The 27,591-nt window shown below is 39.5% G+C and overlaps 1 protein-coding gene and 1 long non-coding RNA gene across 2 annotated transcripts in view; one reads left to right on the top strand and one right to left on the bottom strand.

Moving 5' to 3' along the window:
• Window positions 1–1,376: 1,376 nt before the first annotated feature.
• Window positions 1,377–5,649, bottom strand: LOC121505735. The gene is made up of 4 exons (XR_005991582.1): window positions 5,415–5,649; window positions 4,573–4,642; window positions 3,666–3,717; window positions 1,377–1,506 (listed from the first exon to the last, which is right to left on the bottom strand). It is a non-coding gene; the product is annotated as an uncharacterized LOC121505735 (long non-coding RNA).
• A 1,238-nt stretch (window positions 5,650–6,887) lies between these two features.
• Window positions 6,888–27,591, top strand: part of utp20 (UTP20 small subunit processome component) — a 37,048-nt gene continuing 16,344 nt past the window's right edge. The window contains exons 1-37 of the mRNA XM_041781078.1: window positions 6,888–7,064; window positions 7,297–7,377; window positions 7,446–7,512; window positions 7,620–7,752; window positions 7,837–8,025; window positions 8,118–8,199; window positions 8,333–8,470; window positions 10,058–10,213; window positions 10,293–10,445; window positions 10,542–10,676; window positions 10,771–10,848; window positions 10,939–11,117; window positions 11,207–11,362; window positions 12,562–12,650; window positions 12,821–12,926; window positions 14,183–14,333; window positions 14,450–14,512; window positions 14,606–14,773; window positions 15,228–15,304; window positions 15,542–15,621; window positions 15,837–16,089; window positions 16,214–16,390; window positions 16,742–16,832; window positions 18,727–18,812; window positions 19,255–19,380; window positions 19,626–19,792; window positions 21,594–21,802; window positions 23,293–23,436; window positions 23,530–23,609; window positions 23,719–23,954; window positions 24,035–24,179; window positions 24,261–24,348; window positions 24,668–24,811; window positions 25,954–26,007; window positions 26,255–26,407; window positions 26,511–26,666; window positions 26,778–26,918. Coding sequence (XP_041637012.1) covers window positions 7,014–7,064; window positions 7,297–7,377; window positions 7,446–7,512; window positions 7,620–7,752; window positions 7,837–8,025; window positions 8,118–8,199; window positions 8,333–8,470; window positions 10,058–10,213; window positions 10,293–10,445; window positions 10,542–10,676; window positions 10,771–10,848; window positions 10,939–11,117; window positions 11,207–11,362; window positions 12,562–12,650; window positions 12,821–12,926; window positions 14,183–14,333; window positions 14,450–14,512; window positions 14,606–14,773; window positions 15,228–15,304; window positions 15,542–15,621; window positions 15,837–16,089; window positions 16,214–16,390; window positions 16,742–16,832; window positions 18,727–18,812; window positions 19,255–19,380; window positions 19,626–19,792; window positions 21,594–21,802; window positions 23,293–23,436; window positions 23,530–23,609; window positions 23,719–23,954; window positions 24,035–24,179; window positions 24,261–24,348; window positions 24,668–24,811; window positions 25,954–26,007; window positions 26,255–26,407; window positions 26,511–26,666; window positions 26,778–26,918 — 4,782 coding nt within the window. The 5' untranslated portion in view covers window positions 6,888–7,013. The remainder of the gene's footprint in view (window positions 7,065–7,296; window positions 7,378–7,445; window positions 7,513–7,619; window positions 7,753–7,836; window positions 8,026–8,117; window positions 8,200–8,332; window positions 8,471–10,057; window positions 10,214–10,292; window positions 10,446–10,541; window positions 10,677–10,770; window positions 10,849–10,938; window positions 11,118–11,206; window positions 11,363–12,561; window positions 12,651–12,820; window positions 12,927–14,182; window positions 14,334–14,449; window positions 14,513–14,605; window positions 14,774–15,227; window positions 15,305–15,541; window positions 15,622–15,836; window positions 16,090–16,213; window positions 16,391–16,741; window positions 16,833–18,726; window positions 18,813–19,254; window positions 19,381–19,625; window positions 19,793–21,593; window positions 21,803–23,292; window positions 23,437–23,529; window positions 23,610–23,718; window positions 23,955–24,034; window positions 24,180–24,260; window positions 24,349–24,667; window positions 24,812–25,953; window positions 26,008–26,254; window positions 26,408–26,510; window positions 26,667–26,777; window positions 26,919–27,591) is intronic.

Below are 27,591 nucleotides of genomic sequence, written 5' to 3' on the forward strand. Positions count from 1 at the left end.
ATTTTCCCAGTCCTGTCTCTTCCTTGTCTCAGGAGTGTTTCATATTCCCAGTCCTGTCTCAGGAGTGTTTCATATTCCCAGTCCTGTCTCTTCTGCGTCTCAGGAGTGTTTCATATTCCCAGTCCTGTCTCTTCCTTGACTCTGGAGTGTTTCATATTCCCAGTTCTGTCTCTTCTGTGTCTCAGGAGTGTTTAATATTCCCAGTCCTGTCTCTGCCTTGTCTCAGAAGGGTTTCATATTCCCAGTCCTGTCTCAGGAGTGTTTCATATTCCCAGTCCTGTCTCTTCCCTGACTCAGGAGTGTTTCATATTCCCAGTCTTGTCTCTTCCTTGTCTCAGGAGGGTTTCATATTCACAGTCCTGTCTCAGGAGTGTTTCATATTCCCAGTCTTGTCTCTTCCTTGTCTCAGGAGGGTTTCATATTCACAGTCCTGTCTCAGGAGTGTTTCATATTCCCAGTCCAGTCTCTTCTCTGACTCAAGAGTGTTTCATATTCCCAGTCCTGTCTCAGGAGTGTTTCATATTCCCAGTCCTGTCTCTTCCTTGACTCTGGAGTGTTTCATATTCCCAGTTCTGTCTCTTCTGTGTCTCAGGAGTGTTTAATATTCCCAGTCCTGTCTCAGGAGTGTTTAATATTCCCAGTCCTGTCTCTTCCCTGACTCAGGAGTGTTTCATATTCCCAGTCCAGTCTCTTCTCCGTCTCAGGAGTGTTTCATATTCCCAGTCCAGTCTCTTCTCCGTCTCAGGAGTGTTTCATATTCCCAGTCCTGTCTCTTCCCTGACTCTGGAGTGTTTCATATTCCCAGTTCTGTCTCTTCTCTGACTCAGGAGTGTTTCATATTCCCAGTCCAGTCTTTTCTCCGTCTCAGGAGTGTTTCATTTTCTGCTCATGACCATTTTTTGACCTTGAAATTATCTGAAGGCATTTGGATAATCTCCAAATGGGAGCGTTGAACCCTGACCTGATTGATTGTTAGACCACTGCACAGCTGCCCTTAAATGCCCTGACTACCTTCACTTCTTATCTTTCTTTCTTTCTTTCTTTCTTTCGAAGAAGCAGCCAGACGTCACCACAAATGATGGATCCACACAGTTACCTCACCGTATGGCCATATCCTGTATATTTGTGTTGCCTTGTGTTTGAGTGTAAATATTAAGATATTACAATTTAGTTACACTTTTCCTATCACTACCTCACCTGGGCAATAAGATCAACTATTTAGAAAAACATTATTGCAACAGTATTTTCTGATTCAGCCAAAAGGGAAGATGACCATGCTCTGCTCCCACTGTAGTTACAGTATAACTACCTAGATGTCCCATTAATACAGACTGCATACCTTCTGAAGACCAAGCAGTTCTTTTATTTGCACAGTAGTGAACATTGTGTTTTTGTCTTTTTCACTTTATGCTTTACATGTCACTCTTTTTTAATTCTGTTCATCTTTATAGAGCGTAGGTCTGGCTTTAAAAAAGGAAACGGACAAGGCTGCCACAAGACTAGAGCCTGGAGAAAAAGGACGAGACGAAGAGTGAAATCTCAGATAAAACCCCAGATGAGGTGGAACAGGATTCAGATTCATTTAAAGTGTGCCGTTGTCCTCTGTGGGCCAAAACTGACTTGTAGGGCTTTTAGTCAGTGTAAATATGTATATTAACCTAAAATGTACATTGCATACATTAAGTGTTCAGCTCTGAGGAAATGGGATTGGACTGTTTGACTAGTTTTTGAATAAGAAACAACATGAAGCAGTATGAGAGATCTATTGGGTTTCTGAACATGCAAATGTTTTCTAACAGACACCCAAAAAAGTGAAACCAGATAAGAGCATGGGGATGTACGGTGCCCCTAATGCTCAAAATTCCTTTAGGATGCAGAACCCATGTAGGACGCACCAGGTACAACATTTCCTCTGCATCCACAAAATGAAGGAATCCTTCATGAAATAATTACCACAGTGTGTTTGCTAAAGAAAATCATAAAAGGACGGACAAATCCAAGTAAAAACAGTAATTGGAAATGAGTGAAAAAAAGACATGGAAAAATGGGCTTTAGTTTTGTGTTTCTATTTTTTGTTTTGTTTTATTGTGTTGGATAATCAAAGTGTCTTCTTTTGTTCATCCTTGACTTTAGAAAGCTTTTATGCTTGCTTCTAAATAAATCTAATCACCAACAGTCAAATGTCTAATAAAGATGTAACAATTTAAAAATATGAAAATCTTATTTAATGAAGGGTAAAGAGTGGAGGTTTAAATATGAAATAATACACAAAACAGAACATGTGAAGTTCAGATAATATGCCCCATGTTCTCAGAACCTGCCATGTGGTTTTAGGACAGATAATGAATAAACTAGGATCCACTTTGCTGCAAAAACTGCTTTTTTTGAGATCATAGGACAAAGTCTGAATGAGTGATGTTTATAAACACATACAAAAGATGGATTCAAATCCATTGTAAGTTATGCTGAATCTGAGTCAAGGCCGCCCATAAAGAGGGATAAAGGGGAGCGCTTTCTGGGGCCCAGCTAAACTGGGGGACCATGGAGGTCAGCAAAACCATGGCCCATAAAGTTAGTCTGTGAAAACCAGATTTAAGCTTTAGCCTGAATAATAACCACTCTTATCAATGCAACAAACAAATAATTCTGTTTATTTATATCGTAAATATGACTTTTTCAAAATATAAACCCCTTTTTCTTAAAACTAAATTACTTTTTTATTAGTGATGTTAACAATATGGATGGGCACTCTGAACTAAATGATGTCAGACTTCATAGCTAGGGCATAATGTGCACAAATTTCAGAATGCATGAAGTAAAAAATAAGACAGCTTTCTTGGAGGAGAATAGAACAATTGTGAAAAGAGACAACAATGGGTGAAAACTGGCAAAAAAGAGGTTGCAGAAAAGGGTGAAAGTGGCAAAACCGAGGAAAAAATAGGCAAAAAAATGCCAATAGAGGTTTGGGTGAAAAGTGGTAAAGATGGGAGAAAAGAGGCCATTCTCTGGGTTTATCAGGGTCCATTCTCTGGGTTTATCAGGGGCCATTCTCGGGGTTTATCAGGGTCCATTCTCTGGGTTTATCAGGGGCCATTCTCTGGATTTATCAGGGTCCATTCTCTGGGTTTATCAGGGTCCATTCTCTGGGTTTATCAGGGGCCCATTCTCTGGGTTTATCAGGGGCCATTCTCTGGGTTTATCAGGGTCCATTCTCTGGGTTTATCAGGGGCCATGCTCTGGGTTTATTAGATTAATATCGTGATGGGGATAGATTATTGTAATCTGACCTGGCTGTGCCCTGACATCATTTTTTAGTGCAGCTCACTATTAGAATAAAATGTCCTGGCATTTGCTGGATAAATAAATAATAATAATTAGGCATAAAGTCAGAGTCCTTATTTATTTTCTCAACAGAAAGTCTTCTTTCACAACCATACAATAAGCTTCACCAGGTTGGGATAAAACTGTGAGACTAAAAAAGAAGAAACCTAGGCTGTTTAAATACAAACTGTTGATCACAGTTCCTCTAAAAATGTAAAAGTGAAACACCATATAAGCATAAAGTTTTTCAAATATTTAGTGAAATCAGATTTATCTAAACAAATCACAGTGAAAAGATGATTTACTGGTCTATCATTTGATAAGGTTAAACTAAATCTACTTACCTTGATGAGGCCGAGGTTTAACTGAGTTTCAGGTCAATAAGAGCTCCTTCCTCTGCAGACAAACAATGAGGATGACATCCAGGCTGATCACTTCATATTACCTCAGTTAACACAATGACAGAAAAGAACAAGCTAGCAATAAACCTCTGAGTTAAAAATTACAGCCTAGGCCGCTGATTAGTCTAACAACAACACATTACTGGAGCCAGTAAAAGGCTTATGAGCTCATTCTTTGTTTTACAGTCTGAGTTCATTAGCATCAAACCTCTGGACTGAAGAGTTCATCAGAAAACCCAGTTAGCACATTTAATTTTAGACACTTTCATATTCATCACAATAATCTGTTTACAAACGTCTCTGTTTGTATATACATCATCTGGTTATTTTAACCCAACACAGAATTTAACTGTATGTTCAATTCCATGTGTCCACGGTATATTTAACAGAAATATCTTAAACCACTATTTATACACACTGTTTTTTAACAGATTTATCATGTAGCTGTATGCTACAGGACTGCTGCCCTGTCCTATCCTGCCCTGTCCTATCCTATCCTGTCCTGTCCTATACTATTCAAGAACACATGTATGTATATGGGTGAGTCAGAATCTCTGAGACTGAAACAAAGTTGGGTGGGCAGGTCTTCTTCTCACCTTGAACTGAGAAAGCTACGGGTGATTTTCATTTTGGTTGCTAAAAGAATCTCATTTCAACTCGATGAATTATTTACTGGCTGTCAAGCACCCTCGGCTACTAGTTACTCTGCAAAAAAATAAGCTTCAATTCACTAAAGCTACACCCTGCAGAAATGTAGCAAGCTGAGCTACTGCAACAAAAGTAGCTACAGTTATTTTTTTAATCATTAACTTTATCATCTTTTTCTTTATCTTTAATCTCTAATGTTTACCTGACTCCCTCAGATCAGCACCTTTACCTGCCTGTACCTGACATCACCAGCACATCCTTCTCCTAATGGTCTGAAATGGCAGAATAACAAAGGAAAGTGAGGTTAAATAAAGACCTGGTACAACTAAATTAGAACATTAAAAAGAAACCACAATAAAAACATATTCATATAATATTCACTTAAATAAAACAGAACAACTAACATTTCATGAAGGCATATTTTTAAAGCTGCAGTGTGGGATTATTTATTTACCCACTATCCAGTATTTTAAAATACTAAAGTTAACCCTGACTTTATATGCCTTTACACCAAAGAGCTGACTATGTGTAGCTTTTGCATCAGTTATTTTAATGTAAAAGTATTTTATTCTATTTTGAGCCATTCTTTTTAATGGAAAAGTTAAATGATAAAAGTATATTTTTCTAATACTATCTCTACATAGTAGTTTTATTCTTGCATCAGTTATTCTACCACTTTAATCCCATCATATAGAATTATTTTAATAAAAATAACGTGCCTCCTACATCACCAGACTGGAGTTTAAAGTTGTTTTAAGGCAGTATTTCCCTCAGCACCATGTTGACTGCTTTTTTCTCTGTTTAAGTGTTGATAAAGTTTCCCGCTCGTTCTCTAAAAGGCCTTCAGAATCACGCAGCTGATTCCACTTTATCACGGTGAACAGCAGCCACATTGTAACGACTCATAACTCACATAAGTACACGAGGAAGATGATGAAACCACTCCAAATACGAATAAATAATATTCTTATCAGGTGTAAAATTATGCACAAGTCAATTTCCCATGTGTTCTCCAGCCACCTCAGCTACACACCTGTCATTTACCTCTGTGTCAGAAGGCTCCAGGTAGTAGACCGATCCCATGAAGTGACTTTGGGGTTCCAGCTTCACATAAATGAGTGGACATGAGGCGTCTGACCCTCAGTAACAGCTGGACTGTGGTTTTTAGTTCAGTCACTGAAATTAAAGAGCTGAATGCACTCGTAATTGTTAATTTTAGGGGATTCGTCATGTTATTTTTTTCAGATTCCACCTGTGTTCCCCCAAAAACTCAGGTCCACGGCTGCAGGGAAGGCACATCCCTGCATGTCCAGGGTTAGACAGTGATGTCATCACCGCCACGCGGAAGTACGGACACGGCTGTGTAGCGGCTGGTGTCTTTTACTCATCCTTAAAAGATTGGCTTAATTTAGACCACTGTTACTCAACCCTGCTCAACTAAGAGCCAAATTGTTGAAAAATACCTTTGCAAGAGCCACAATCTAAACCGTGAAAAGCGGCGAAATAACTTGAAGTAGCAATAAAAGAAGTTAAAGATGGCAAAAAAGGTCAAAAAGGAGCGAAAACAAGCAAAATCAATGAGTGAAAAGTGATGAAAACGGGTGAAAAGCAGTCAAGGATGGGCAAAAAAATAGGAAACAAGTGGTATTTAATGGCAAAAGGTAGCTCAAATGGGAGAAAAGTGGCAAAAATTGGAAAAAATGGCAAAAATTAGAAAAAAATGGCAGAAAGAGAGGCAAAAAGTAGGGAAAAAAGTTGTATTTAATGACAAAAGGTAGCTTAAATGGGTAAAAAGTGGCAAAAAATGGTATAAAGGGGCAAAAAGTTTTTCTTTTTCAAGGTTTTCTGGGGGAATAATATTTAAAATTAAGACATAAAGAGCCACAATTAATCATAAAAGAGGCACATGTGGCTCCAGAGTCAAACATTGAGTATCACTGCAACTGCAACACGATAAAAAAAAATTTAGACACTATTTGAAAGAAATAAAATAAAATAAATCAAAACAAGGCACGATTAAAAAGGAGAAAATGTAGAAATGTGTCCCTGGAGTGTTAATCTATGTGCATGCATTAAACATTTGGGGAATAAATATTTATAATAATAACATAATTTGATGATATTTCCAGCTCGGGGCCACGGTGGTAGAACTGCACCCACTGTGTGACACAATGGTATCTTTACTGTTATACAGTTAGGAGACCCGCTGTCCTCAAATGAGGACATCAGTTCTTTTGAAAGCTGCGTGTTTTTAGATACAATGCTTAGTTATTCGATTAAATGGTCCTACTAATCCCGAATTTACAGAATATATCAAAATACGTAAAAAATGAAAGCGCTGCTCTCAGACAGAAAGTTAAAATAAATATACGAAACCGGAAGCACAGAGACGTGAGTCCTCGGACGAAGGCGGAAGTGGCGCTGTGATCACTGTTTGGTCTCTTCGGTTCTCTTCACTCTTCGATCACCACCATGCGGAGTAAAAATTTCCCATGATGCTTTGTTCAGCATGGCTGCGCCCTGGTGTCGGCGTGTGTGTAAACAGTAGGAGAGAGACTTCATTAGTTGTCTATAAATGAATGTTTTCAGTGGCGCGAGGATCTTTGGAGTACAATCAGCTTTTAAGCAAACAGGAAGTCAAAGATGAAGATTAAATCCAAGTCTTCGTACCATAAATCTGAGAACACCTTCAGGGTGAGAGTCCAGAACTTTACAGCAGCACTAAGCTTAGAGAACCACAGGGATAAAGATGATTTAAAAACACAGCTTAGGGGTTTTAAATTAGAGTAAGGGGGCGCATGCGTTTATAAGCACAGGTTATAACAAATGAAGCATTTCCTATGTAACAGTTCATGATCAATAAAGCATGGTTATTGCTCGTGTTTTAGCTCTGGTAGACTCTAAACCCCTCTGACGTGTTTTCCAGTTTCTCACTTTTGCAGAAAGACTCGCCAATGTTAACATCGATGTCATCCACCGGATAGACAGAACAGGAGCTTATTCAGAGGTATGTGGACATTCACTCTAAGTGAGTTTCCTGATCATGCAGTCATAAACGATGTACTTCTTTTGTAGGAAGTAGAAACATATTTCTCTGAAGGACTGACAAAATGGAGGGACCTCAACTTGACAGAGCATTTCAGTACGTATAAAATACTTAAACCCTACTTCATTTACTGTGTTTTCACCTAGTAATTAGAGAAAAACCAGAGAAAGAATGGTCAGTGAAATTAGTGTTTTTCTCCACAGCTACGTTTCTAAAAGAGGTCTCCAACAAGAGCCAGTCCTTCAACATGCTGGTTTTCCATCAGACCGTCATAGTGGACAGTCTGAAAACACACCTTGGGGTCAAGGACAGCCTTGCCTACCAGCCACTCCTGGAGTAAGTTCTGCTTTTCTGTTGTTTTCTAGCCTCAGTGACTCCCATTTGCTGACTCCAGTCATGTCTCCTCTCCTTTTCCTCCAGCCTGGTGGTCCAGCTGGCCAGAGACCTGCAGACTGACTTTTACCCCCACTTCCCTGACTTCTTCCTTCTGATCACCTCACTGCTGGACACCAAGGACACGGAGATCCTGGAGTGGGCGTTCACCTGTCTCTCCTACCTCTACAAGTACCTGTGGAGGCTCATGGTCAAGGACATGACGAACATCTACAGGTGAGACGCTGTTGAGTGAGTTTGAAGCATGGCGTGTGGTGTGTTTTTCCTTGTTGAAGCACAAATCTGTCATACCTGTATTTATCCCACAGTTTATACAGCACACTGCTGGCACACAAGAAAGAGCACATTCGCAGCTTTGCAGCAGAGAGCTTCTCTTTTTTGATGAGGAAGGTGAGCAATTAAAGCAGACTTCTGACACGAAATAGTGCCTCTGTTTTGAGAGTTTCGAAGTTATATTGAGAGTAAAAGAACAGTAGTTTTATCTATTTTCACTCTTGAAATGTGCCCTCATGACACCATGCAGGTTCCAGATCTGGATGCCCTTCTGAACCTCATGTTCTCAGATCTTCAGCAGCACCCAGAGAAGGCAGAGGGAGCAGGCCAGCTACTCTTCCAAATGTGTAAAGGAGTCAGAAACATGTTTCACTCCTGTGCTGCAAATGTAGGTGACTTTTATAACTGATAAGATATTTTTTATATTTCCATAATTCAGTGTTAATTTTGTCGACTTAAATGAGGAAACCAGCAAACTAAAAGCTCATCAACTCAGTAAACAAGGTGACTGAAAGTTACATGATGATATGTTTTAGGTCAGGTTATTGAAATGATTATTAGCTGAAGGTAAATAAAACTTCATTATTATGTGTTCAGAAAAACAGATTTAGGTTCTATAAACTTCAGTTAAATAGTTGTTTGGAGATGAAATTAGTTTGTTTTCTTAACGATATAAATCAAGGACGGGTAACTCTAACTCACATTAATCTTATTGTCAATGCCAAAGGTGCCAAATTGTTACAAATTGTTGGATATTCTCAATTTAGCTCTTTTTATTACAATGATAATTCAATGTAGGGAAGATGATGTTGCTTTCCTGATAATTTATTACAACATTTATGTTTTGAAACACAAGATGTGATAAACGCAGAATCATCTCAGTTTGAAGTTGATTTTTTGAAAGTGGTGAACATGATACATGTGTTACAAGTGTTTTGCTTGCATATTTTTTTACAAAGACAACTTAAGCCAATTGAAACTACTAAAAAGAACAAAAGAAAGAACACAATAAAACAAATAAATCAAAAACAAAGAGTAAAATGGTAAGATTGAAAAGATTTAAGAATAATAAACAAAAGAAAATATTAAAATAAGATTAATAAAGAGTAAATAAATTTCCAAAAATGTTTTAATGAAATTAAAAATCTACAAATAATTTAAATTTAATAAAAAAAATAAAAAGACATTTAAGAAAATAAAAATGTAATAAGGAAAAAATAAAAAACAATTTAAGTAAATTAAAATAAAAATTAAAATAAGCAAAAGTTAGAAAAAATAATAAGAATAAAATGAATAATTTTCTTCTTTTAATAAAACACAGAAATGATACTGAACACAAATTTAAAAAATAAAAAAATAAAAAACTAATTAAGAAAAATAAAAACAAGTACATGGAATAAAAGCACAAATAAAAGTAATTCAGAAGTTAAAAAAATACATTAAAAATTTTACTTAAATAAACTATTAAAACTAATTGTATTCAAAACAAATTTCAAAAGAAATTGAACATTGCCAAAGTAAATACAAATAGTATAAAACAATATTTTTTTACCAAGTCAAAGGAAAATGAAAAACAGTTTTAAATTGTTTAAATCAAATGAAAAAACTATAAAATAAGTCTGAATTTACTAGCAAATGAGAAATGTTTCTGTTTTCATGCTTCATGGCGGATTCGGACTGTTTTTCTTAAGGTTTATAATTTATTTGTTTTTGAAATTGACTTCAGGGTCACATGTGGCCCCCAGGCTGTGAGCTGCCCAGCGCTGATATAGAATACAGTTCTGTTAAAAAACAACACTTAAATAAAACGGCCAAATTACTGATAGTGAACTGATAGTGAACTGATAGTGGTATTGATAAGGACTCGGATCATAAAGGAGTATAAACGTTTATTATTACTAATAAAAATTAAAGCTCCCCCTCCCTAGTAAGAAGTAAACAAACTGAAGTAATCCAGAACTTTCTTTTTCTCCAGGCACTTCCTGTTGCTTGGCGTAAACTTGGACCCTCAACCAGTCCAGGACTCTGTCTACCATGGGACACTGTCAGAGATGCTCTGGATCACATGGCCCAGGCTGCAGCCAATCACATTGATCGAGAACACTTCCTTGTTTTATGGGAGTCCTTACAGGTGTGCGTGACGGCACGTCTGACTATTCTGCATTTAAAAACCCTCCCAGGTAGTCTGACTGTGATGTCCTCACGTACAGGTCAGTGTGTTGGATGTCGTTGGTATCATGGAGGCAAAAGGAGAGGGAGCAGATCAGGCAGCAGAGCAGCTGGAGAGGCTTCTGTTCATCCTCCACACTCTGGTGTCCCATAAAGGCGGAGCCAAGATCACCAAGCCTGAGGCGGTCTGTCAGGTAAGAGGAGAGAATGAGGGTATGGGATTTTATAACAAGAATATATCTCTATTAAACTGTTTTAATGGTTTCCATGATTGTATTTTGTGTTTACAGACGGTGCTGCGGCTGATTCAGAGCTCATCCTTGTCAGCTTCCTGTTCCCGCCTGCTGCTCCAGACCACCTCCTCCCTGCTCCTCGGGGAGAACATCACCTTACCTGCTGCGCTCATCCAGGAGACGGTCCAGAAGGTCTGATTGTCAGAAGTTGACACAATGATAAGATCCTGAGAGTATTGGTTGGGGTATTAATCAGTGTTAAAGAAGCATGTCTTTTTTTAACAAGGTGTTCGGCAGCGCCCTAGGACAAGATCTGATCCTTGAGTTCACCAAGGAGATGCTGACTATGAAGCAGTTTGAACAGGTGAGCGGTGACTAGACTGATGTATCAGCGTCTTTCTCTGGTTTGGCTTTGTCTCTGTAATCTACACTCACTTTTGCCTCTCTCCCCCAGCTCTTCCTCCCCAGCCTGTTGCGATTCACTGCAGGGCTGTTCGGTCGTGGCGATCCGCTGTCTCGTCACTGTGGCCTGGATGTGCTGGTCAGCCTGATCCTCGCCAAAGCTCCTCCTCCAACAGATGGCTCCATGGCCTTTGAAACCTACCCGCTGCTCTTCACCGGACAGACCACAGGGTAAATCAAACGTGCTGTGTCTGATATTTTTATTCTTATACAGCTTATAAACAGCCAGAGTAAGTCTGTGGTTCTCTTCTTCTGACCAGAGCGTTTAGCCGTGATCAGACCAGCACCACTACAACAGAGCAGTCTGCAGTACCAGAGCTGGTGCTGTCGCTGATCCGACTCCCCGAGGACAAAAACCAGACTTTGACTGACCTCTCCCTGCCTTTGGCCGCTCTGGTGCTTCTGCCACACCTCAGGTAACAGAACATGTTTAACATCAACCGATCATGTAAAGCAGGGGTGTCAAAGTCAAGGCCCGGGGGCCAAATCCGGCCCGTGGTACAGTTGTACCTGGCCTGCCAGATCATATCATATTTTTATTATAACTGGCCCACTGACCTGCAGATTTCCTTCTGTTTAAAAATGTAAACTTAACCCTGATGGTTCAAAATATCCTTGTTCTGTCATGAAAATTAGAAAAAGTTAAAACAATTGGAAATGTGGGGAAATACATGTTTGTATTCATTTCATATTCTTGATTTTGCATCTCACAGTTATCAGGCAAAGTTATGGTTTTGGCTTTTTATTCAATATTTTGACATTTTCAATTCACATTTTTGACTTTTTATCTTATTCTTGACCTTTTTTGATCCTAAATTTTTAAATTTTAAGTAATATTTTGACCTTTTAACTTACGATTTTATTTTTTTTTCTCATGTTTTGACCATTTGAGCTCCCTACTTTGACCTTTATCTCATAATTTGGCTTTTTGCATCCTCAATTTTGAATATTTAGTAATATTTTGACTTTTTAACTTGCAATTTAATTTTTTTTCTCACGTTTTGACCTTTTGAGCTCCTTGCTTTGACCTTTATCTCATAATTTGGCCTTTTGTATTCTCAATTTTAAATTTTAAGTAGTATTTTGACCTTTTAACTCATTGCTTTCCCTCAGGCTTTAACATTTTTAACCAATGATTTTGAAATTTATCTTGTATTTTGACCTTTAAAACTTATGATTTCAATTTTTATCTCATGTTTTGACCCTTAAAAATCATGATTTAAACTTCCTCTCTTATATATTTGCCGTTTAAAGACATGATTTTGACTTTAAACGCCTTTTCAACTAATAAGTTTGAGTTTTTATCTCAGATTTTGAGCCTTTAAACTTGTCATTTTTACTTTTTTAAATCTCAAAATCATTTATCATCAGTGCAAATGTTTTTTCCCCCCATAATTCATTGCCGGTGAAAATGAGGTTGGCAGTTTATGGTTAAATATGGACCCTGTTCCACCTTCAGGTTGGACCCAAATTCAGACCTCGGCTCCTGTTGTGATTAAGTTTGACCCCTGATTAAAGAATAAGAGATTTTTAAGTATAGAAACTCAATGAAAAGGGACACGTGACTCTTTATTTTCCTCATGTCATCATTTCCTCTGACTGTTTTTATCTCCAGGCCTCTCTCTTCAGCTAGCATTGTTCCTGCTGTGACTGCATTATTAAACCATCTGCTGTGTGACATAGAGACGGAGAAACTGGCTAAAGGTTTGACTTTTCTTCTGTTTCTGTTGGTTTTAAACCCGAACAGCAGCTGTTTATTTCATTTCTAACATGGCTACTGTGTGGTCTAATTAGCAACAGGAAATATTTGTAATACAACCCTGTACCTGAGAATGACCAAAGCCCCCTTCATCTCCTCTCTCTCCTCTCTACAGCCGGTCTGTTTGTAGCCAGACAGGCTCTGAGCTGCCTCCTCACCCTGGACAGCTCTGCCCAGCTCCTCTCACTGCTCACTGTGGACAAGATCAACTCCATCCTGCGGTATTAACTCTTCTTTTTGTGGCTAATTTTATAGAAAAATACTTATTAAATTGATTTTTTTCTCTACCAATGGAGGGTTTAACCCAGGGAAGGGTAACTTTGGTTACCAAGAGGGCCGCATTAATTTTATTGTCAGTGCTACAGGGCTGAATTTCTACAGACTGTTGGATATTCTCAGTTTAACTCTGTGATTATTAATAAATGAAAGGAAGAAAATGTTGCTTTCCAGATGATTTATCATAACAACATGTTTTAAAAATTTGGTGCAAATAGAAACAGTTTATTTAATGAGATAAACACAGAGTTAAACCAGTTTCAAGCAACTTTCTGGGTCTGGTATTCTATTTGCATATTTTTTATAAGTGCATTTAATGATGCATGTAAATTTAATTTATAGAGACATTTTAGCTAATTGAAATGACTGCCAAAGAAATATGAGAGAACTTAATGGAAAAAAAAGAATAACAAGATGAGGGACAAAAATAAGATAATGAAATATAGAAAAATTGAGATAAAATTAAAAAATGAAATAAAGTAATTTAAAGTAATAATTTCCAAATATTTTGATAGAATTAAAAACTAAAAATAAATCAAATTGACAAACACATATTAATAATTATAAATTAATTAAGAAAAACAGAATAGATAACATTTAAGTAAAAATAGCATACACAACATTTAAAATAAAATTTAAAAATTAAGAATTTAATGAATAATTTTCTAAATTCTAAATAAATTTAAAAATTGAGTTTAAATAATATTCAACACAAATAAAAGATAAATTAAGAATGAGAAAAAATTAATAAAGCAAAAAAAGAAAAAAACAACAACAAGAAAATGAAATACGAACACAGAATAAATCCAGAAGTAAATGAATAAAATGAAGTTTTTGGTGAAATGAAAAAAAAACTAAAAACAGTGTGTATTAAAAAAAAAATCAAAAACTATATTTACACAAAAATACAAATAAAAGAAAGAATTAAAAGAAATAAAACAAGTTTTTATTTTTTCTAATCAAATAAACTTTGTGAAATAACTAACTATATACCAGTAACAAAAGATCATATGAGAAATGTTTCTGTTTCTGTGCTTTCATGGCAGATTTTGACTGTTTTCTTTAGGTTTATAATTCATTGGTTTTTGGAAATGACTTCAGGGCCACATTTAATGAGGCGGAGGGCCGCATGTGGCCCCCCGGACCACCATTTGACCTACCCTGGTTTAACCAGTGAGCCTCATGTTTTTTGTGGTTACAGGAAGTTTCCCACAGACCTGTCTGCCCTGTTGTTAGGAGACCTGTACTACACCCGACTGTCACTCAGTGGCGTCTCAGAGCATCTCTCCCACAATGCACTGCTGGAACTCTACCAGATCCTACAGGCCAACCTTTCTTCCAACATCTCCAAGGTAGAAAAAACAAGTTAAAGTGTAAAAAGATATATTTGATTTAGAATTTAAATGAGTATCAAAAGATTTCTTCTCATTTTTTAAAAATCCTACCATAATTTAACTTCTTCCCTCAGATCCGCCTGCTGACTCTCAGGATTCTGTCTCAGTTTGAGGCAGAGCTCCCTCCCCTCACAGAGGTCAGACACTCAATACCAAATGCTCATTAAATCTACGTGAAACAGTGAAGTCATTCTCTTATTAACGGGAGTGTCTGCCTCTTTTTTGTGCAGGACGAGGAGAATGTGGAGGTCCAGCCGGTGTTTGCAATCTGCCTGCAGGCTGAGCTGGTCCCAGCTTCAGTCCAGGACTACAGGGAAAAACTGCTCCATCTGCGGAAACTAAGACACGACCTGGTGCAGCGCAGTCTGCCACAAGGGCCAGCCAACACCTTTCAGCAGGTACAGAACACTTAAAGATCACATATTTTTCCCCTTTATGACAGGTTGATATCGGTCTGAGAGGTCCCCAAAACATGCCTGTGAAGTTTGTTGCTGAAAAAACACTCCAGTATTGGATTTCTGCATGTCTAAAACCCCCTCTGTTTCAGCCCTGCTCAGAACCAGCTGTTTCTGTGTCTGTGGCTTCAAATGTTACTGAGCTGTCTGACTCCGCCCCTGACCCCGCCCCTCTCAGGGAATAGATGTGGCTCTCAGCTGAGAGGGAGATCAGGAGAGGAGGGTGGAACTTTCCTTCAAGTGGGGAGGGCCAACCAAACCTGGGGGCGGGGCTAATTCCCCAGATGACATCATGAGTGGAAAATCTTAGAACTGCTCATTTCAGCACAGGTGTTTCAGCGTTTTAGAATTGCAATAGAAGTTAAAGGAATGTCTTCTTCTGCTGTTTTATCTCCAGGTGCCCCTGCGTTACCTGATCGCAATGCTCTTTGTCAACTTCAGGCCGCTGTGGGACCCGGTTATCGAACTTCTTGTGTGAGTACAGAACAACAAACACTGCCAAACTGAAAATCCATCGTCATCAGTGCTGTAAAAACACAGTTTCTCTGTATAATGGTTGGTTTCTTTGATCAGGGACTCTGCTAACCACAATCTATTGTTGGCAATAAATGCGACACTGATAACTTTGTCATACACCCCCATTAACTTTAAGTTAAAATGCTAATAATAATGCTAGCATACATGTTAAACATTTCTGTTTTCCTACTTTAGGACTCATGCCAGGGGAATGGACAACAAAGAGTTCTGGAGGGTTTACCATGAGCATCTGGAGATGGTTGCAGGCCTGGCTGGTAAGACGACGACTTCCATGTGTTGGATTTAAATTTCCAGTGCAGTGCTTTATTTGTTGAACCCCACATTTTCTAAGACATCATCATACAATCATGCAAAGCAGGGATGCATGCTGATTAACAGAACACCTATCCTTATATTTTTTCTGATTGTATTCCGCTCTCCTAACAAAGAAAATGCTACTAAAGCTCATCTCACTCTTTGCCTGTCGCAGAGAAAGAATTGCAGGATGATGAGGATGATGATGAAGAGGGACCAAGCCTTCAGGGAGAGCCGGGCTGTGAGGTGATAGAAAGTGGGGACGTGGGGGTGCTCTTCCTTGAACAAGTGAAGTCCACTGTAGACCCCAACGAGAGGACAGATTTCCCAAACTTCCGCAGCCTGCTGTGGCGCTCCATGGCTCAGTTTCCTGAGCGAGTGGAACCCCGCAGTCGAGAACTGAGCCCCCTGCTGCTCAGGTTCATCAGGTAAGTTACTCAAGTCTTATACAGGTATTTTTATGGGTGCTGTTCACTAAGTTCCCTTTGGGGGTCAGAGAAAGGAATGCATGTCCCATTTAAGTATAAGCTCTTATTTTCCTCTTGTTTGCAGTAATGAGTTCTTCCCTGCCGACCTGCTGGTTGCCCCGACTCAGGACTTGAGGAAGAGGAATAGTGCTGCAGTGGAGGATTCTGGGATGGCTGTGGATGAAGAGGAGGAGCAGGAGGAGGAGGAGGAGGAAGGCAGCAAACAACAGAGGAAGGCGCTTCCGAGGAGAGCTGCTGCCAAGTAAGGCTCCTCATCTTCAGTTCTGTCAGTTCAGATATTTAGATTAATCTCACTGTGCAGATACCGCTACTCCTGAAGTCTTTGTCAGTGCCGTCTCAGGTTTTTAGATTACTTTTGCATTAGTCTGTCTGCTCTATGTTATTGCTGATGTTTAAAGATGTGCAGATTTTAACAGTGTTACAAACTGTAAAGTAGTGTTAAATACACTGCTGGATCTTGATATATTCTCTGTCCTATCTAGAACATTCTCTCTGTTTCAGAGGGTGTCAGTCAGTGGTTTAGGTTGTTTCTTCATGATGCTATAATGAAATGGAAGTTATTGAGCTGTTTGGATGCTCTCTTCACTAACAGACAGCTGATTGCTCACCTGAAGGTGTTTGCCAAATTCACCAATCCTCGGTCCCTCTACCTGGAGAGCAGCCTCAGTGAGCTGTATAACCAGGTAAGAACTTCACTTCCAGGTGCTGTTTAAACAAAGCATTACTGCAGATTACAATGTGTGGCTGCACTGATAATAATTCTACAGTAACAACCTGATATCATAACTCAGTTAACAGCCTGTGCATCATTTCTGTGGCTCTCTAACCAGGTCATGCTATTCCTATCTGCTGTGTGCAGTGAAGCCACTGGTGGTGCAGATTAATGGGGGAAATTAGCCATGCTTTTAAAGGACACTTGGAAATAACTCTATAACTAAACTCAGGTCAAGATGACAAGTTACAAGGGAGTCATGATGTGTTGCTCACCAGTCTTTTATTTTTAACTTGCAAATGCAAAATGGGAAAAAATTAAGAGTTCTGTGGGAAGATTGGTTCTTATTTCATTGCTGAGCCAAATAATCTTTAAAAAGAGCTGCGACTGTCTTTACTCCAAACAAGACTAGATGGATATGAGTTAAAGCTCTGCTTTTTGTTTACGACCTGCTACTAGAGTACAGCAGATCAGGTCAGCTGACGGGGAGCGGGCCCGCCTACAGAACTGGCTGGGCCCCTGAAAAACCCAGAGAATGGGCCCTGATAATATCAGTGCATGTGTGTTGGATCAGTAGCATTGGTGCTAGCCACCTGGCTAACAGTTATTTTATTTTAGAGCTAAAAAGAAAGTCAAGCTATTACTGCATTCTGACCTTCAAATTATGTATTTGTGCCACTTTTTAACCCCTTTTCACTATTCTTCATGACCATTTTTGCCATATTTGTGTCCACATGAAACAATTTGTCACCATTTTTATCACTATTTTCCTTTTTTAACCCATTTTTGCTGCTTTTTTTGTCTCTTTTAGTCTATATTTGTCACTTTAACTCACATTTGACACTTTGCAACCATTTTTACCATTTTTACCGCCCATTTTGACCAATTTTATCCACTTTTGGGCCACTTTAAATTTTTGCTACTCTTTAACCACTTTTAACCACCTTTTTTTGCCCTCTTTGCCCTATTTTTGAAACTACATTTCACCATTTCTACTTTTACATTTTTATTTTTGCCAGTTTTTTCCTTTCCTATCACAGATTTGCTGCTTTTTCTTTTTTTTTGCCACTCTTTCGCAATTTTTGCCCCTTTTAACCCTTATTCACCGCTCTTACTGACCGTTTTTGCCGTATTTGTTTCCACACGAAATCAGTTGTCGCCACTTTTTAACTGCTTTTCACCATTTTTGCAACTGAAGAGTTTATTTTCAAAAAACAGTTAAACGCATTCAGGTAAATAATGAGCTGAGAGTTAAAATTAAAACTTTCAATTGAGCTGTCTTCTGATCTAAAATCCGTTTTGGTGCAAAATCCGATAAAGCCTGTGGGAAACTGGGTCAAAGTTCATGTTTTGTGGCAGAAGCCACATGAAAAAAACTATTTTTTCTTTTTTTTGCCACCCTTTCGCAATTTTTGTCACTTTTTAACCCCTTATCACCACTCTTCCTGACCATTTTTACCATATTTTTTTCCACATGAAACCATTTGTCTCCACTTTTTAACTGCTTTTCACCATTTTTACCACTGTTTTCCTCTCTTAACACATTTTGCTGCTTTTTTGTCTCTTTTAGTCTATTTTTGCCACTTTGCAACCATTTTCCCATCAACCCATATTTGCGACTTTTTAATCTTGTTCACCATTTCTGCTAGTTTGCCAGTTTATTCAGTAATTATTTAATTATTTTCCCCTTAAAGTTATAACAGTCCCTTTAATTGAAAACAATTAAAACTGATATTTGTTTTCTCTAAGTGGGTCATGGGGGTGTCTAGCTTTTCTTAGGTATGAGTAGGGGGGCCTTGAGGAAAAACGTTGAGAACCACTGATCTATTAAATCAAACCGGCACGACCTTCTTCTCTCGTTTCAGCTGCTCTGCCATCAGGACCAGCAGATCCAGCGAGTGGCTCTGGAGTGTGTTCTTTCATACAAAGAACCCAACATAGTCCCGTACAAGTAAGACAACTATTCAACCATCTGCAGAGATGGACAGGAAGACACGTTTCCAGTAATTCCCTCTTGATGTGACAATAATCCATTCTTCGTTTTCCTGAATGGGCTCATTGTCAGTATCTATGGTAGGAATCAGAGCTCTTCTACAGTTACAGGGGGAGGAATGTAGACTTCCACCTCTGCTCAGGATCACCTCTACTGTCTGCTATTAAGCTATCAGATGACAGAACCTTTAGCCTGTCTGCAGACACAGGAGGTTTTGTATCACTGATCTAGTGAGGGTCTAAGGCCTTTATAGTCAAACTCTGATTCAAATGAGTGTCTTCTTTTCTGTTTTCTATTCTGCTCATATCTGAGGATGTTCCTGATGTGCTTTCAGTTAAATTAGCTTCATATGAGGCCGTGCCAGTAGCCGTAGGAGTGTCTGACCTGTTTGTTCCTCTAGGGAGAATCTGGAGAAGCTTCTGGATGACAAACACTTCAAAGAGGAGATAGTTCATTTCAACATCTCTGATGAGAGCGGGGTGGTCGATGCTTCACACAGAGCCAGACTCATCCCACTGCTAATGAGGTACCGAGCAAGTCTGTGTGTCTTCTTTCTGCCTTAATGGAATAATGTTTCTAATGCAGACTTATTAATTTACCCAAAAAAACATGTTGCATTTGCATTTCTTTGCCCCATAACTGTTCTATCCAGATGCCTTTCATTTTTAAAGAATATCCTGAGTTAATAATGTACCACAGATTTAATAGAATAAAGTAACACCTCGCTTTGAGCTCTCAGTCAACACTTTCTGTTCTCTGTTTATTTCACAGGATCCTGTTTGGCCGTCTGCGCAGTAAAGCAGGCAGCAAGTTTCAGGGGAAGGCATTCGCCGCCTCTCGGTCCTCCATCATCCTGCGTTTCCTGGCAGGCTGCCAGGCTGAGGAGCTGGGAATATTCATCGACCTGCTGTTGGAGCCCGTCTGCCATCACAGTCAAGGTAGAACGCGTCTGTGGGACAGAGCAGAAGATTTTCTAGGACTCAGAGCTGGAGGAGAGGAAGATGAATCACATGTTTAGTTTTATATTTAAGTTCTGAAACATAATCAGTATTTATCAAAGTTTATTGTTTTGTTTTTTGGTGTCTCATAAAGATCTGAAAATTGCTATTACTTTGAGCAGAACCTTTAGACTGAAAAATGCATCATGCAGTTTTATTCTTTCTTTGACCCAACCTGAAGGTAGACTGCACTCTACCAAGTTACCTAATTCTACTCTAAATTAACCTTTTCAGCCAGCGACCCTAAAATAAAGGTGACAGAGACCCGGGACCCCCACTGTACCTGAAGGTGGTTGAACACAGCATGCACATTCAAGAATAGTTATGTGCAGACAAGGCTGTCCCCCCATAAGAGGGGATAAAGTCAACTAAATCATGGTCCATTGTAAAGTAAAGCTGTAATATCAATATTTAACATTATTACCTGAACCATAACCACTCTTATCAAAGCAACAATATTAAGCCATCTTAAAAATGTAAATCCCTTTTCTCAGAACAGAATTAAAATGGGTTTAAAAGACAAAAAAACTGGCTGAAAAGGCAGTGAAATGGGGTTTTAAAAGTAGCAGAAATGGAATAAAAGTGGAAAAAAAAGGGGGGAAATTAGCAAAAAACTGGCATAAAACGTGGTTAAAGGGGTTAACAATGGCAATATTGGCTTAACGGGGATGAAAGGGTATCACAAATAGTAAAATCATGTTAAGATTGGCAAGAAATGACTATTTAAAGTGAAGAAAGGTTGATGGGGGAAAAATGGGTAAACAGAGGCAACAATAGGCAAAAAGTTACAAAAATTGTGTAGAACTCACAAAAACATACAGATAAAGTGGTGGAAAGGGTTTTAAAGTGGTAAAAAAAATACTCGAAAGTGCTAGAAATGGACAAAAAAGGTGGTAAAATGCAATTAAGAAATAACAAGAACGTGTAAGAATTTGGTAAACTGGTGAGGAAGTGATGAAAAAGGTTGAAATGTGACAAAGTTGGTGTAAAGTACATAAATGCATGCATATTTTGCGAATTAATGAAAGTGGCAAATAATACTGGTGAAACTGGGTAGAAATAGGGGTTAAACAGTGGCACAAATAGGTACTTTTATCATAAGAAAGCAATAATAGTTTGACACAGATTTCAGCTTAAAAACGTTAATGTTTCAAATATTAAACAGGATGCTAGCAGCAATGCTACTGATCCAAAACACATGCACTGATATCATTGATAAATCACAACAGGGGAGGGTCCATTCTCTGGGTTTATCAGGGTCCATTCTCTGCGTTTATCAGGGTCCATTCTCTGGGTTTATCAGGGTCCATTCTCTGGGTTTATCAGGGTCCATTCTCTGGGTTTATCAGGGTCCATTCTCTGGGTTTATCAGGGTCCATTCTCTGGGTTTATCAGGGTCCATTCTCTGGGTTTATCAGGGTCCATTCTCTGGGTTTATCAGGGTCCATTCTCTGGGTTTATCAGGGTCCATTCTCTGGGTTTATCAGGGGCCATTCTCTGGGTTTATCAGGGTCCATTCTCTGGCTTTATCAGGGGCCATTCTCTGGGTTTATCAGGGTCCATTCTCTGGGTTTATCAGGGTCCATTCTCTGGGTTTATCAGGGTCCATTCTCTGGGTTTATCAGGGGCCATTCTCTGGGTTTATCAGGGTCCATTCTCTGGGTTTATCAGGGTCCATTCTCTGGGTTTATCATGGTCAGTTCTCATTACTCCATTACTCTTCTCCATTGTTTGTCCTCAGGTCCCTGCCTGGCAGCTGTGGAGAGAGCGATAGCAGACACAGATCTAGGAGCTGTTCTGCCACTGGGACGTCAGCACAGTCTGCTGAATATCATCAACGTGGTCATCCAAAAACTGGGCCATCTCATCCACATCTACCTGCCCAAGGTGCTGCAGATCCTGCTGTGTGTCACTGCTTCTGTGTCCACTATCCTGGACCAACGGGACCAGGTAATCAGGAGAAGGACTGATCAAAATATGTTAGACATGTTCCTTAATATACATTTCCTTGTGACCTTTGTAATAAATTAGGTGTTTCTGTAGGGGCAAATGTAAGAAACTCTGATGAGAAGTATATTTAGGTTTTGTCCATGAGACTTAAATGAGACTTAAAATTGATTTAGTTTTTGTCAGACATTGAAATTCCATTTTAGTTCTCCGCTGTTGGTAAATCTGTTAAACACAACACATCTGTAGCTCTTCTGCCTCTCAGCTGTAGAAAGCAGGGATCCCAGGTTTTAGCATGCTTAGAACACACAAATAAGATTTGGCACCAGATTCAGGCAATGAGAATAGATGTTCTGACTAAAGTAAAGACTAAATACATCCAATGGTCTAAACTTATCTAATCTAAGTCTTTCGAATGAGCAGTTTTATCTAAAGACTATTCGCACAGGACTAGTTTACCTGTGGAAGTCTGACGTCAGCGTTTGGATAAGTGATGTACTCAAATTTACAGACTTTTCTGAAGGAAAACAAAAGGGTCGGTAGTTTACCCTGGAATTTTTACTCTGCAAATTACAGACATGATTGGGTTTCATAAAAACATGTAGCTGCATGGACCATAAAAAACACAATCACCACCCTAAATTACAGAGATGCCAAATCGTGCTTGATTAGAATTACCTGTAGATCTCTGTCTGCTGAAATATGGACGGTAATTCTGCCTTGATTATTTTACTCTGAGAATGAAAGACCTAGTCAGTTTTTCAGAAAAAAAACATCTAGCCACATGGACCGTAAAAACCCCATAATAACCACTCTAGTATGGTCGGTAATTTACCCTGGAATTTTGACTTTGTAAATTACAGACCCGGTCAATTCACAGAAAAAAATGTAACCATACGGACCATAAAAACCCCATAATAACCACTTTAAATTACAGAAATGCAGATTTGCATTAGGATTAGTATTACCTGTGGACATCTGTGTGCTGAAATATGGTAGGTAATTCTGCCTGGAATTTTTAATCTGTACATTACAGACATAGTTGATTTTGGAAAAAAGGACTGTAAAGAAACGTAATTACCACTCTAAATTACAGAGGTGCCAATTTGCACAGGTTCAGTTTTACCTGTGGATCACTGTGTGCTGAAATATGGACAGTAATTCAACCTTTACTCTGTGAATTACAAGCATGGTCAGTTCATAGATGATTAACAACACAGACGTCCTGCATGATTAACACAAATTACCAGAGGTCCCTAGGTAATACTAATCCTGTGCAAATACGGAATACTAAATAAAAAATAGTTGTTAAAACTAACGCTGTCAAGTATGAGATACTTACATGTCAAAATAATGAAGAAAATAAAAGACACATTGAAAACTATATTTTATAACCCTGTTTAACACCATTCTACGCAGCCTTAAAAGCCTCTTTCTCCTCAGAATCTGCTCTGTTTTGGTGTCAGTGTTGATTTGTTTGCTATTGTCTGCAGTTGCGTGCAGGTTGCATCAGTCCCCTGAAGAACCTGAGGCGACTTGGCATTCTGAGAATCCAGGACTTTTTTGACGGCTTCGACTCCCACAGCTTCAGTCCAGATGAGCTGGACGCTGTCTTCCAGGCGGTGGTCTGGCCTCAGGTACATGTTGAAAAAATCACTCACTGTGTGGGTTTCTTTCACGTTTATGTCTTTGTTCAAACTTCTCTGGTGTTTGCTTTAATTTCTGTGCAGATTTGTCGTCTTCCCACAGAGAGTCCTTACTCTCCCACACCTCTGCTGAAACTCATCCATGTGTGGTGCAAAAACTCCAGGTTTGTGTTTCTTTCCCCCTCTCTATTTGTTATATTCCACTAAGATCTCTATCATCTACCTACAATTAAACTTTAAAAGCTGAAGTCCATTTTTGCCTCTCTGTCTCAGGTTTTTCCCGCTCTTGGCTAAGAAGAAGCCAAACCAGCTGGAGTGCGATGTCCTCCTCAACGTCTTTGCTCTCCTCTCAGCCAAGAATGCTTCCCCAGCCACCATAGCCATGGTCATGGACATCGCCGAGTCCCTAGCTACCACTGAAGACTTTGTCCCCTCAGAGTCTGAGGCAGAGCTGAGTGTTAACAACTGTGTGTTCCCACAGCCTGGAGAGGGCGCTCTTATCTCTGAAGGTAGCAGAGTTTACCTTGAGCAGAGTGATCAGATTAGAGAACATTTAAACATCATAAATGCTCTTTCTTTTCTCCTCCAGACTCTTTAACTCAGGGTTCCAGGCTGCTGCTGCCTCACATATCCACCCTGCTGCAGTACCTCAGCGGAGTCGTACGCAACACTGACCGACTCAAGAAGAAGAAGTTCAGGGCACAGGTGGCCAAAGAGCTCAACATCCTCTCTAAGTGAGTGTTTCTGTTTCTCTGTGTGCACATTTTTCATTTAAAACACTGAATGTGCATTAAAGTGTTCTTTTTGTCTATCAGGGTCAGTCGGTTCGTGAGCGATAAGGAGCAGAGCTCAGTGCTCATTGGTCTGCTGCTTCCCTACCTCCAGAAAGGCAACAACCCTCAAGTAAGATTCCCAACTATCAGGCAGGATTGATTTTTATCATGTCAAATTCAAGCTTGGCAATTTTAGGGGAAGTGTGGTGACTTTTCGAACATGTTTAGACCCCCAGTAAGTGATTCTTTGGTGGAAGAATAGTAATGATAAAAACAGCTACAGTTTCAGTAGGGTCCTCACTCCCTTGCCCAGTGCACGGTCTCTAAGGAGTGCATGAGAGGTTCAGTTTGGGGCAATAAAAAGTTATTTCAGCCCAGACAGGGCTGTTTGTTATGCCAGGTTCATCCTAATGGAGCTCATTAATGACCTTACTGTGTGTTTGTTTCAGGAGACAGAAATCGACATCCTGGCCACAGTCCAGAACCTTCTGCGACAGTGTGTGCAGCCCTCGGCCTTCCTGCGGCCGCTAAGCAAACTCTTCTCCATCATCCACCACAAGCTGCCCAGGCAGGCCCTCACTAACGTCTTCCAGGTAAAACCTTGTAGTTTATTTACAAGTATGCTGTATTTGCAATTTTAGATAGTGACTAACTTCCCTCTTAACTAGAATCCTAACTTCTGCAGCAGATAGGCCCATCAAAGAGTCCATGAACCTAAATATATGCAGGTGGAAAGAATGAATGTAACTTCTACATGCATTCATTACGTTTCCTGTCATATCGCAAAAATCTGCTGATATTCCTGATTAAAAGTAACTGAACTGTTGCAAATACAGCCCCATGTTGTTGATCTAATCCAAGGATGGACAACTTTAGTTACCAAGAGAGCCGCATTAATTTTATTGCCAAGGCCAAAGGGCCAAATTGTTAGAGAAAGTTGGATATTCTGTGATCACTAATAATTCAATAAAAGGAAGAATATGTAGCTTTCCTGATAATTTATTATACCATAATTTATATTTTTTTAAAACCCAAGTATGATTAGAAATAGTTTATTTAATGAGTTTATGTAACCTGGCTCTCAACATTCAGTTTGAATGTCTCCCTGTAATAATGGTTCCTTGCAATGCCAGGCTTTTCAGAATATCTTTGTAGCTCATTCCCAGGCTAAATAAAATTCAAACATACTATCCCTGTCCATCGTGTAGCTTTAGCCCCTCTACTGCCTCTACCTTATACCTTAGAGAAGGTGCGCTCAATTTGCTTACCCAGCTGTCCAGGAATGATATTAATATTATTTAGTATTTCGTGCGCACATTAGACCTACTTTGTGGCCACAAATTAGTATTTTGTGTGCACGTAATACTCATTTCGTGGCCACAAACTGGTATTTTGTGGCTATGAAATAAGTATTACGTGCACACGTTATAGCTATATTGTGGCCACAATTTAATTTGTTTTGACCATGTCATGTCTGAAACTCTGTATAAATCAAGTCAAAAAACTTAGTAAAATAACCACATACCAGTAGCAGAAGATCCTGTGAGAAGTGTCTCTGTTTTCATGCTTTCATCGCAGATTTTAACTGTTTTCTTAAGTTTTATTTTTCATTGGTTTTTGAAATTGATTTCAGGGCCACATTTAATGCGGTGGAGGACCGTGTATGGCCCCCGGACCGCCAGTTGTCCAACCCTGATCTAATCCTTGTCACCTGTCTGTTCTGCTTGTCTTACAGACTCTGTCAGATCTGGAGCCTTCACTCACATACATCACTGATGCAGCAGCTCAGGTATGGGCATTTGTTAGTATAATGTTGAAACTTATGAAGGAGTATTTTTTAGATATCTTAAAAACTGAAGAACATATCACCTGGTGACACCTGGTTGGCAGTTTCATATCACCTGGTGACACCTGGTTGGCAGTTTCATATCACCTGGTGACACCTGGTTGGCAGTTTCATATCACCTGGTGACACCTGGTTGGCAGTTTCATGTCGTGTTAGATGACACTCATTGCTTCCTGCTCGCCTTCTCCAGCTTAATGCCTTTGACAGTCGACACTTGGATGAAATCTACTTTGACGTACGCCTGACGGCTTTCCAAGACGCAACCAGACGTGTCAAAGACATGGCCACTCTGGACCTGGACTTCATCAGCACCATCATACACAACTGCTTCCACACCTATGAGGTAAACAGATTGGTGACGCAGAGATAGCGTCTTCAGAAACAGCAGCTGGTGAGAGGATTTTGATAGTTTTAATGGTTCTTTCTTCCCCTGTTCTGTGATGCAGATTGGTGACATGTCGCTGGCAGACAACGCCACCCTGTGTCTGTCTGCTGTCATCACCCAGCTGGCAGTGGTCGGGCCTGGAGAGCAGATCTACAAAGACATTGTGCAGCACACCATCCTGGATGCTGTGCACAAGGGTCTACGCAGTAAAACAGATGTGAGAACACCAACCTCCCCTCCTTTCAGCTCTGTCAGAGCTAAATCTGACACTTCTAAACTCAGTCAGGGTCATATTAATCCTACTCTCCCCTTCTCCTTCCTCTGTCAGAGTGTGCAGCATGAATACACCACTGTGCTCGCCTGCCTGGTGAAGACCTTCCCCTCCAAGAAAGAGTTCAGAGACCTGGTCCAGCTCACTAACTACAGTGACCCAGAGTCAGACTTCTTTGAGCACATGAAGCACATCCAGGTAAGACAGGAAAGCACTCCTGTGTCTCCTCTATCCCTCTTTATCAGTTCATTTTGACTCAGACATTTTGTTGGATGTTTTGTGTAAATAGAAAAAATTGAAAATTGCTACCAATTGATGCAAAAGTGCATTGTGAAGATGTGCAAATAAAGCCTAAAAGCCAATTGCCATTAAATTGCACTGGGGATAAATGAGGACTTCAGTCTTTTAGTCTTCCTTATTGGAGCCTTAAAACAAGGACCCAAGGACAAAAGCTCAAACTCACTCTGAAGTGGATGATTAGGACAATCCAGAATAGCATTAGCCTTCCTCAGGACCTGTCTGACATTACCCCAGCCTGCTGTCTTCCTGAGATTTTTCCAGCAGTTTTAACAAGACTCACAATATTACAGTTCTTATTGGCCAAGTTCAGAGGGTCATCATCTCAGGAGAAACATGGAAAGTTCTCATTTTCCTCAAAAAGAGCAATCTTTGCTGAACCTTTTTGGAGGTAACATCAACATGGGGGTTCCAAACACAGTTTATTACATAGCCTCCAACATGGCCACCCCACCCATAATGCAACCTGATGTGATGCAGCCATATTGTGATTAAAAAAATGTAAAAATTCTACAGTTAAAAAGATGTGCACACAGTCCTTTTCATGGTGGTGGTGTAGCATTTATCTGTTTTA

Source organism: Cheilinus undulatus, linkage group 23, assembly GCF_018320785.1.
Source record: "Cheilinus undulatus linkage group 23, ASM1832078v1, whole genome shotgun sequence".
Taxonomy (NCBI): domain Eukaryota; kingdom Metazoa; phylum Chordata; class Actinopteri; order Labriformes; family Labridae; genus Cheilinus; species Cheilinus undulatus.